Source organism: Diabrotica undecimpunctata, chromosome 1, assembly GCF_040954645.1.
Source record: "Diabrotica undecimpunctata isolate CICGRU chromosome 1, icDiaUnde3, whole genome shotgun sequence".
NCBI classification, from domain to species: domain Eukaryota; kingdom Metazoa; phylum Arthropoda; class Insecta; order Coleoptera; family Chrysomelidae; genus Diabrotica; species Diabrotica undecimpunctata.
The window spans coordinates 87,801,343-87,813,794 of NC_092803.1; the positions used below are offsets into that span (position 1 = coordinate 87,801,343).

Sequence of the window (12,452 nt, forward strand, 5' to 3'; positions counted from 1 at the left end):
CTTTTATACCATCATTAACACCTAAATTAATACAAACACTAAAGGTTATTGACAATATAAAAATAGCAACAAAGAACATCAAAACTATTTCATCTTTATATTCTAAAACTAAATATCCTATAGACAAATTTGAAAAAACGAATTTAGTATACAGCATTAGTTGTACTCAGTGTGAGGCTGAATATGTTGGTGAGACCGGAAGAAATCTTTCAAATCGCATTATTTCTCACAAAAGTGATTGCAGAATTAAAAAACCATCTTGTGCTTTGGCAGAACATGTAATCGATAAAGACCATATTATGGATTTTGATAACATTAAAATTTTATGTAGTGAAAGTAATAAATTTAAAAGGACTTTTTTGGAAATGGTTTGTATTAGCAAAAATGATAAGAGTTTAAACAAAAGATCTGAGATTCAAAATTTAAGTAAAATATATAATTATATTCTTTCTTTATGATTTATATATAAAAATTGTAAAATGTCATATTCAATTCTCCATATATCTATCACATTCTTTCAGACATCTGTCAAGGGTGAATAAATCTTCTTCTTTTTGTTACTAAACAAAAAAGAATGTTTAAACGAAGTTTTACTTTTGGCAATATAATTGTCAAAAATAAAAATTTTATGTTGGCATTTATGACATTGAGGCTATTTGTAATTGGTTGCTATTTGAACTTATTTATAAATTCAATTATTTTTATATTAAAAAAATGTTTTCAAAATTATAGAAATTTTCGGAGAAACATTTGTTAGATCAAAACATTTTTATATAAAATATTTTGAACATGTAAGCAGTGATTTTTTACTTACCAAACTAATTTTTATTTGGTAAGTTAACAAAAATTGTTTTTTCTTTTTAGTTCAACCTTGTAAGTATTTTGTCTTTTTTAGCTCTTGATAATAATTGTAAACACAATTGAAAGCTCGAGATTAAAAAAATAGTTAACCAATAGCCCTATTATTGACTCCAACCCATCCAAAACAGTTATATATTTGTTCCAAACGAGTCACAAGTACTTCTTTTTTCTTATTCTTGTAGAAAAATATGGGTTTTTTCGATGACATCCGAAACGATTATGGGCAATCTACAGTCAGAATTCTGAAGGATTGGACTAGAATTACCATCAAACTTGCTGCTTTACACAATCAGAAGACTTTTTTGTTGAAGTGTAGATCTAATGGATGTTTCCCTGGACATGTTACAAATGGCCTAGTTAATGTAAATTCCCTTTTACATCATCGGACTGGGAATATTCACCATGATGCTTGGAAATTATGTGACAGGTTTGGAAGAAATATTATTAATTTAGAAATTAAAATCGCTTTTGCTGATATAAACTTTTTTGAAAGAAAATTACATGAGTTACGTACCAAGGCCTACAATATCTTAAATTTCCACACATTTAATGAATTTAATCGTAGACAAAGAATTAAATACAACACAGAATTTCATAAAATCAAAAAAATACAAATTAATAAGTTCAATAAATTAAAAATAGAAGCTTTTGATAAGATAAAATTTCAAGAAAAATGGTTTAAAAATCTAACATCTATTCATTTTCCTTTTGAAATTAAAAAATTTTTAGCATTAGGACCTAAATTTTCTTTATGTCCTTCCAAATCTGATATTAGAGTTCCTAATTTACTTTCTGATATTGAATCAATAATCAGACCACTTAATGATAGTCAAAAGGATGTTGTTAGATCTAAATGTACAAACGTTATTACAAACTTTTTGCATAAAGAAGTCAAAGATCATTTTTTAAATAAATACTATATGCAAACTAAACTTTTTCTTAAAAACCATCCTGAAATTTATATTGTTAAAAGCGATAAAGGTAACGTAACTGTTGTAATGTACAAAGAGGATTATCTAAAAAAAACTGGAGAACTCTTAAATGATACTAAGTATTACACTACACTTAGAAGGAGTCCTGTTTGTACTTTGCAACAAAAAGCAAATTGTCTAGTATCTAAATTAAACATAAAGAAATTTATTGATAATAAAAAAGCAAAAGAGCTCAAAATTTATAATTCTATTGCTCCACGGTTCTATGCTCTGCCAAAAATACATAAACCAACTTTATCTATGAGACCAATTGTTTCATCTTTATGCCCTCCTAATGGACCAATAGCACAGCTCCTCACTGACATCTTAACTAATGCTTATAATTTAAACAACAATTTTTACATTAAAGATTCATTTGATTTTAGTTCTTTCATTAATAATTTCCAATTACCACAAAATTATGTTTTAGTTAGTTTTGATGTAACATCTCTTTTTACTAATTTGCCTTTAGATTTAATCATAAGTAGTGTTGAAAAACATTGGAATGAGATTTCACAACACACTAATATTGACTTATTACATTTCAAAACACTTATCAACTTTGTTTTTGATTCTAATATTTTTATATTTAATGGTGTATTTTATAAACAAATTTTTGGTAGTCCTATGGGATCTAGTCTTTCACCCATTCTAAGTAGCTATGTCATGGATGATGTTATCAGTGATTGTATCAGTAATTGCACTTTTTTCATTCCTTTTATTAAGAGATATGTAGATGATTTAGTTTTGGCACTTCCTAAACACAAAATTCATGAAACAGTCAACATTTTCAACAGTCATAATCAGCATATACAATTCACAGTTGAGGAAGAGGTAGATAATTCTCTACCATTCCTTGACATGAGAATTGTAAGAAATACAGACAATATGTTGAAAACCAAATGGTTCAGAAAACCCATATGTAGTAATAGATTTATAAGCTATTACTCTCACCATCCAAATAAGATGAAAATGAACCTTATAACAGGATTAAAAGAACGTGTTTTAAAACTTTCTCATCCAGATTATCTACAGGAAGATCTTCAGTTATTAAAAAATATTCTAATTGAAAACTCTTATCCTCCAGATATGCTACATAGGATGCTTTTTTCTAATATTGGTAATATAAATAATTTAACACCATTTTTTGCTCAATCTCAAAACATTGTATCTAACAATCATAACATCTATTATCATTCACTACCTTTTATACCATCATTAACACCTAAATTAATACAAACACTAAAGGTTATTGACAATATAAAAATAGCAACAAAGAACATCAAAACTATTTCATCTTTATATTCTAAAACTAAATATCCTATAGACAAATTTGAAAAAACGAATTTAGTATACAGCATTAGTTGTACTCAGTGTGAGGCTGAATATGTTGGTGAGACCGGAAGAAATCTTTCAAATCGCATTATTTCTCACAAAAGTGATTGCAGAATTAAAAAACCATCTTGTGCTTTGGCAGAACATGTAATCGATAAAGACCATATTATGGATTTTGATAACATTAAAATTTTATGTAGTGAAAGTAATAAATTTAAAAGGACTTTTTTGGAAATGGTTTGTATTAGCAAAAATGATAAGAGTTTAAACAAAAGATCTGAGATTCAAAATTTAAGTAAAATATATAATTATATTCTTTCTTTATGATTTATATATAAAAATTGTAAAATGTCATATTCAATTCTCCATATATCTATCACATTCTTTCAGACATCTGTCAAGGGTGAATAAATCTTCTTCTTTTTGTTACTAAACAAAAAAGAATGTTTAAACGAAGTTTTACTTTTGGCAATATAATTGTCAAAAATAAAAATTTTATGTTGGCATTTATGACATTGAGGCTATTTGTAATTGGTTGCTATTTGAACTTATTTATAAATTCAATTATTTTTATATTAAAAAAATGTTTTCAAAATTATAGAAATTTTCGGAGAAACATTTGTTAGATCAAAACATTTTTATATAAAATATTTTGAACATGTAAGCAGTGATTTTTTACTTACCAAACTAATTTTTATTTGGTAAGTTAACAAAAATTGTTTTTTCTTTTTAGTTCAACCTTGTAAGTATTTTGTCTTTTTTAGCTCTTGATAATAATTGTAAACACAATTGAAAGCTCGAGATTAAAAAAATAGTTAACCAATAGCCCTATTATTGACTCCAACCCATCCAAAACAGTTATATATTTGTTCCAAACGAGTCACAAGTACTTCTTTTTTCTTATTCTTATATATATATATATATATATATATATATATATATATATATATATATATATATATATATATATATATATATATATATATATATATATATATATATATATTAGCCTTTCCATAAAAAAAGGTTTTAAAAAATATAGCCTCTGTTACAAAAATCAATAAATATGATTGGTAGTATCAATACTATGGTAGTTGCTGATAGTTAAAAAAATCATTTATTTTATAACCAAATATGAGTCACATAAATGGGCATACATAATTCAATGTATTTTTTTAATAAATAAGTTGTATAGGCCCACTTGATACTTACCAAATAATTTTAACACTTTATAAACCCACATTTTCCATACTACCATGTAATAATGTAGTATAATCCTAACATTAGATTTACAATCATAATTGTTTCAAGCATTAGGCTTTAGTTAAATATTTGTACCTTTTCCAGATTCACAAGATGAAGATGTGTTAAAGGTGATTCAAACTCCAATAACTCTTCATGTATATCATATATCTATTAGTGTTAACATGTAGTCCCTTTCTTTCTGCTGCTGCTTCCAATGCTGTGAATGATTGAACCAGGTCCACCCTTCTTCTTGTTATGATATCAAGGTCGTCTGCATATGCTAGTATTTGTACACTCCCATTAATAATGGTCACTCTTGTTGTTATTCCAGATTCTCTAATAGCTTTCACTAAGAACAATCTTGAATACATGGCATGATAGGCTATCTCTCTGTCAAAGACCTATTTGTGTCTGGAAAGTTCTTGATATTCCGTTCTGCACTCTAACCTTAAGAACCTCAACTGTTGAGAGGGTTGCTTTCACCAACCTCACTAAGTGTATTGGGATATTAAATTCTACCATGGCTTTGTATAGTGCGTTTCTGTCTACATTTTCCTAGGCACATCTAAAATATACATACAAATGATAAGTATCAATTTCATAATCATATGTTTTTTCTAAAGCTTGTCTTAAAAGGAATATTTGATGGATATTTTCCTGAAACCCACACTGATATTTTCCTATTATGCTTTCACAATATCGCGACAGTTGATTGTAAAGAATGTAGGTCACATTTAGCAGGTTAATGCATCTCTAGTTATCACAAACTGTTTAGTTCCCTTTCTTGTGTATAGGTACAATTATACCTACGTTCCAGTATTCAGGTAGTTTCCTGCCTCCATATCAGTTTTACTAGTCTACGTATACTATAGGTCAGATTTTTTGTGCCATGTTTTAAAAGTTAAGATGGTATGCCATCTAATCCAGGAGCTTTGTTTTCTTTCAGTTTTTGTATTGCTTTGATGACTTTTTCCTCTGTTAGGATATTATCTTTCTCTCTTTCATCTTCCATTTCTTGTAGCTGTATTTCTGCTTCTTGCAACCTCATCTCACTAATTTGCTTTAAAAATTGTAAATAAATGGGATGTTAAATAAATAAAAATCATGAGCTATGTAAATTTATATGTTATTCAGTTATAGAATTTTATTATTAAATGATCAAAGTATATTATACCAATGTAATAAATATATTTTATATCTATTTTATCAGAAACAGCAAATAAATACACATATATTTATAAAAAAAAATTGTATAATTTTTTTATATGTCCTTTTCCTTATAACCACATTTGACAGAAGAAATAATAAAAACTTATATATTTTGCAACTTGAGAATATTATTAATATACTCACATTTCCAGTTTGTCTTGTTGCAAATAATTTATGAGGATTACTTACAAGCTTAGTAAGTTATGATATTTTATTTTAATAATATTATATAGTCAGTGATTTGGCAATATCTCTATTTGCTTTTTCATGAGTTTTGTAGGAGAGACGCAAAACCTTTTTTAGGGTCACCTCCTGTTTTTATATGTAAGTTTTGACTTGTTTTGTAGTAAATTCTATGACTTTACTACAAAACAAGTCAAAAAAATATCATATGAAAACAGGAGGTGACTCTAAATAAAGTTTTTCGTCTCCCTACAAAACTTATGAAAAAGCAGATAGGTATTGTCACATCACTCACGATATGTGAGATTATTCCATTGGAAAATAATAAAATATTTTGAATTTCCCACTAAATTTTAATTAGTACCGAAATGACCCACCAGAGGCGCTAAAGGGATACTAACCCAAGGTTAGTAGATGTTAAGTAGGTTGTCTCGTAACTATGTGGGCGAAGCGAGGGGAAGGCAGAATGCTTACGTCACTCATACGACAAAGTCAAATTTGACAGTTGATGGACAGTTGTCTGCACGTCTGAATTTAAGTTCACGTTTGTTGTCTCTATTCTATAGTATCATTAGTTCGTTTATTTGTTTAGTTATTGTTTAGTTTTTATTTTTAAGTATAGGTATAAGGACAATATTATTTATAGAGACTTATTATTTAGTTAATTGTGTACATAAACACTTGTGAAGTGTGTTTTCGTAGCCGTGATATCAAGGTTTGTCATAACAAGTATATGTAGTTTTGTACGTTATAATAATGATATATTTTTTAGATGAGATAAGTATATATAGCTTGAAGATTTGTGCTTGAAGGACTAATCATTTTTTGTATTTTAATCTAATAATAAATTATTAATATTACCTATTGTTTTTTTTTGTCTTCCACTAGATATGATAAAAATGCTGCAAATTCCAGGAAAAACATAATAAGTAAGTTCCTACATATTTAGTATTTTTGCTTTTGAACTTTTTCTACTGTTTATTTGGGTTTTTGTGCGAAATAAACTGTTATCTCCATTTAAAACACACAATATTATCACTATTTTTTGTCATCAGACTATTGATTTTAGAAAAAAAAATTGATATAATTACTAATATAAGAACCACTTAACATCCCTATACCCAAGAAAATCCCAAAATATATTGCAAAACCTAAGTTTTTGAACCTTATATTAGCATTGAAGCTTATGGCAATTTTAAAAGTGTCGTATGGGTGACGTATTCCCGCCTTTAAAAAGCGAGCATTTGATTGGTCTATAGTTACGAGACAACCTACTTAAATATCTACTAACCTTGTACTTGAGTACCGACTATAAATATGGGCCTAGGTGTAATTTTATCTATGGGTGTAATTCTGTGGCTTGGAGCTAAAAGGGCCAATATCAAAATGTTCATATTTCAGAAAATCGCAATTGAAGTTTTGGTGAAAAATATTTTTAATTACAGCTTAACCGGCGAACAACCTTTATGTACCAGATTTAACTCAATGTATAATATTTTTGAGCAGAATATGATAGTGTTTTTTATTTTTTTCTAAATTCAAAAGTCTTAGCAAAAAAACTGACTTTGGCCCTTATTGCATAAATGTATGACGTGTTTGTTTCATTGTGTATGACATTGGCCATCACAACAAAAAAAGCCACAATAAGAATAACAGCATAATTTTAATAATTTATTATGGAGTTACAAAGTTCATTGTAATTCAATGTAAGAAAATTAAAACTAGTAGTAAGAAACTAAAATTGTATCCAAAAATAAACAAAAATATAATTTTTATTATCAAAAAATATCGGCAATACTACTTCCATTATTCTGATACATTCTCCTCTTCTTGAGGTTCATCTGGAAGGTATTCCACTATTTTATTGTCATCTGCAGTTATTTGTTCAATGAAATGACTGTAATATGTTCGATTTGTATTAGTTATGTACGGTAAAAGTGCCTTTAAGTCCGTTAGTTTTTCTCTGCTTAAACGAAGTGGTTCGTTGTTAAGTGGTAGAAGTGTAGGAAGGTGATCACACTGCCTTGTTTTCGTGTGACTTCTGGATATATCCAACGTTTTGAACTCACCATCAAACGAGTGTTTATACAAGATAGCTAGGGTGTCGGTTGAATATTGCATCCATTTAATTTGCAACCACTGAACTGCTTCGTTTAGAGTGTTCTTTTTACGATGCACATAATGAGTATTTAAACATGATTTAAAATTTAAAAACTCCTTTTGTTCCAATTCTATTACTTGTATATGTGGTTTTCTTGGCACCAAACGTATCAAGTTTGCCCAATCTCGAGGCAATTCAATATCCGCAGTAGTACGTTTTTTTGTTTTTTCTATTGCGGCATGAATGCTGTCTGCCTCCATATGAGTATGACCACTCTCAAGAAATTTGTGGTTAATAGTCAAGTTTTTACCTTTAGCTTTCAATTCAGAAACAGTTTGCAGTAACATTGTCTACAATGTTGCGTGAAAAATATATTGCGGTTTTGTCCACCGCAAGAATCGCTGTACATAGTTACTGTATGAATATTATTATTTTCTTCTGTGAGTTTATGCAGGTAATGGTAAATACAGGCACCAATTTCTTGTCCACCTCTGCCAGCCACTGTTTCATTCCAAACGTAACATATGGAAGATGATTGTTTTCCCATGGTTTGATAGATAGTGAGGTTAAACGTCCACAGTTGGCGTTTATAAAAACTCAAACCACTTCTGAGATAGGGAGTAGGCAAGCATTTTTGTAAATCGAAGGAAATGGTAACGTAACCTGGATTATTGCATTCTTCTTTATCTCTTCGTTTTGACTCGTAGGCGGACTCAGCTAACTGTAAATGGACTGTTTTTTCTTCTTCGATTGACGTTCGTATTGTCTCACTGTTACAACATTTTAACTGCATCTCAAACTTGTCGCATTTTGCACACGTATCATTTTTAGGCTTATGAAAAGAGAGGTTGAATTCCTCAACAAATACTTTTCTATACATCCAGGCATTTTGCGGTTGAATATTTCTGTCTTTACAATAATTGACATACAGTCAGTACATTTCAGCAATAGATAGGTCGGATGACAAGTACTTCTTGTGCGTATGGGAGCGCGAGTAGTAACTTTGGTAAGCCGGGAATTGGTTTATGTGTTCTCTTATCAAGAGTTTATCATTTTCTGGAACCTTAGATTGCTTTCCATGTTTTCCACGTCCATCTTCCGGACATAAACCTCCGGTAGACCGTTTCTTTTCAACAATTACTCGCGCTTTCTTCAAACTTATATCAAATGTATTTAAAAACATGTTTTGACACACTTCAATTTTCTTACCACTGTTTTGTGATAAAAAATATTTTCTAGTAAACTTTCGCCTACTTTGATTACCATCATTACGTCTTAATCGTTGGAGCTTCTTTTCCTCTTCTTCTATGGAATTTGCTATTAACTGGTTTTGTCCAGAGCTACACAACTGATAAAATCCAGTGAAAAGTCTTTGTCGTTAAAACTTATGGATCGGGTATTGGTTGAAATTGACATTGGCCGTTTTAACATATGAAAGTTGTAAGAAAAGAAAATCGAATGGCATGGTGTACTCAAAATAGCAAAATGTTGACATTCAGATCTATTCTGTAACTTTTAACAAATCGAATAGAAATGACCATGTCGAATCGTAATTACCCAAAATCGGAATGTTGGATATCTATCGCGTCGTTGTCGTGTTTGAATTGGCATTCTGTAACTCACATCGTAATCGGTCTAAATCGAAAACGCCAACTTCTATTTGACGCGCTCAGAAGTTGGTGGCAACCCCGCACTGAAAAGTGAAATAAGTGTTCTGTGACGGTATGTTACTGGAAAGGCTAGTGCGCGCGAAAAATTCATCAAAAAAGAAGATTATATTTAAGCTTGTTGTCAAGTAGTTTTGATTTGTTTTGGTTGAAAAGTTTTGATAGACGTCAAACAGGGATAACGTCTATTGCAGAAAAACTCAAGGTATTTATAGATAATAAGGCTATTACTAATAATCCTTTGTTTGTAACCCGATCCTACCGCATACATACTTAATAGTAATAAAATACACGACACGGTTCCTCCAGCCGAAAATGGAGACCACTAACACTAACCTCGATCCTGATAAACCTCCTGACCCCCGCCTGATTTAAGTGGAAAAAAAATTAATAACCAATATAATATATATGATTCCGGTCCTTTCGAAGTATATGTACAGGGAAAAGACAAAAATATAGGGAATTTTCACATCTTAAGTATTGCTAAAACAATATTTAACCTAAACCTACAGCAAATTATTAAATTTAACCATAAAGGGAAAAACCGGTTAGGTGTTGTTTTTAAAGATTTTAAATCGGCAAATCTATTTGTGAATGATAAGAGATGGGAAAGTTTACAATATGATGTCGGACGATTTTCACATTTGGTCCCATTGAAGATAGCTATAATGAGCCGTCAATTTAAGTTCATAGAACAAATTTTTGATGTTTGACTGTGTTGTCATGTCTTTATAATGTATATGTTGTAGGCTTCAATTACAAATAGAGAAGCTTTCAAAAATACATTTTTATTATATTATTATATGAATTATGCAATTTTTTTATTTTTTTATATACAAAACGAACGAATAAATACTCGTTTCTTCTTATATTGCTTGCAGTTAATTATTACATTTTTTTGGCATTTGCCTTTGATAATAAGCTGATAGATTTGGCAATCCTCAAACCACCAGTTGCCAGATTGTTACAGATGGTCACCAGATGTCTGTGGAAAGTACCTGAATACTATTCTTATTATTCTTTGAAAGAATTTCTTTTTTACTGTTAGTTTGTTAACGTTCTATTGGATTTTTATTAATTATAAATCACATGCTATTTCCCGATTTATTAAAAAAACATGGCAACACAGTCAAGCGCCAACATTTCGTTCTATGAACTTTAATTGACAGCTCAATTATAGCTATCTTCAATGGGACCAAATGTGAAAATCGTCCTATGATGTCTTTATCCCAAATCATAATGTCACATGTAAGGGTATAATAAGGAACATATGTAAAGAAATATCTGAAGTAGAAATTAAAAATGCAATCGAAACAAAATTAGTATACTGTAAAGTAATTGACATAAAAAGACTAAATAGGAGAATTATCGAAGAGGGAAAAGAACAAAACTATGTACCAACAACCACCATATGCGTAACATTTACAGGAAAAGCACTGCCCAGGGAGGTGCTTGTGTATGGATTACCCATGAGGGTTATTCCATATGTCAGCCCAGTCCTAATGTGTGGAAACTGCCTGTTATATGGTCACAGTAATAATCAATGCAGAGGGAACCCAAAATGCCAGAACTGTGGGAAAAACCAACACGGGGAAGCCTCGAATTGTGAAACATACTGCATACACTGTAAAAATCATGATCATATCTCTAAAGATAAAAAATGTAAAGAATTCCAACGGCAAAAAGAAATAAAAGCCCTAATGTCTTTCTCTAACATCTCATATTATGAAGCAAACATGCAAATTCCAAAAAATGAAAACAGGGAATACTCTTTGAACGAAGAGAATTTTCCTGTCTTGCATACAGAATCCAAGCCTAATAATATAATAGATATCACAGAAAGAAGAATAGAAGCCATAAAGAATGACACAAGTATACCAAAATATAACCAACTCGTCAAATCTCAACCCACCAAAAGAAGGAAACCAAACATGACAGGATATGACAAAAAACAACATAGTGCTCAATTAATTAATCCGGAGGGAAGATTGAACTGGGCAACAAATTCTCAATCAATGCCATCAACATCAAAAGGTTACAGTGCAAATAAGGAAACTGAACATGGAATCTCCCATGCAATGTCATTACTACCACCACAACATAAAGAGATGGTACTATCTTTTGTAAACAACTTGCTAAGAAACTTATACCCTAACTCATCTAATGTATCACAATATAAAACAATTAAAAGCAGCTCAACAAATAACATAACCTATGAGTTAATGGAAGATGGGACAGTATCTGATGCTTCAGAATACTAAGCCCAAAATAAAAATAAAAAATAAAGCTTTCACTCCTTTGACTATAATACAATGGAATATGAGATCATATAATGCTAATGTGGATAACTTAAAAATAATTATCAAAGAATACAATTCTGACATATTATTGCTAAATGAAACATGGTTAAATAATAACCATATAATCAGATGCAAGGGCTATCAAGTAATTAGAGATGATTCATATGGTGGTATAGCCATCCTTATTAGGAATGAAGTAGAATTTTATGAAATATCTGTATGTAATAAATTTAATAACAACTCTCAACTGCAAGCAATCTTCCTACCTAAATTCCAAATTAACCTACTTAATGCCTATTTCCCTAATGCAAATACCATATCTAAACAAAAATGGATAAAACTGATCCAGGAAATCAACAAACCAGTAATAATAATGGGAGACCTGAACGCCAAGCATGAGGCTTGGGGTAGCCCTTGTAATAATTCCAATGGGAGAAACATCTTCCAAACATTAGATGAGCTGGAACTAGTTTTTTTAAATGATGGTTCATATACCAGAATAGCACCACCTCCAAAAAGATCATCAGCTGTGGATATAACAATAACTTCTAAGAATATTGCTACCAGATCATCATGGCAA

The 12,452-nt window shown here is 30.0% G+C and overlaps 1 protein-coding gene across 1 annotated transcript; it reads left to right on the forward strand.

The window, feature by feature from the left end:
- The first annotated feature begins 657 nt into the window (after positions 1-657).
- LOC140433086 (uncharacterized) lies at positions 658-4,538 on the forward strand. The gene is made up of 3 exons (XM_072521146.1): positions 658-873; positions 1,044-2,396; positions 4,515-4,538. The coding sequence occupies exons 2-3, from the start codon at positions 1,050-1,052 to the stop codon at positions 4,536-4,538; spliced, it is 1,371 nt and encodes a 456-aa protein (XP_072377247.1). The 5' UTR covers positions 658-873; positions 1,044-1,049.
- The last annotated feature ends 7,914 nt before the right edge of the window (positions 4,539-12,452 follow it).

Coding starts and splice junctions, on each gene's coding strand:
- LOC140433086 (XM_072521146.1), top strand. CDS start 1,050: ATGGGTTTTTTCGATGACATCCGAAACGATTATGGGCAATCTACAGTC. Junction 2,397..4,514: donor TCAAAACACTTATCAACTTT/GTTTTTGATTCT, acceptor TACCTTTTCCAG/ATTCACAAGATGAAGATGTG.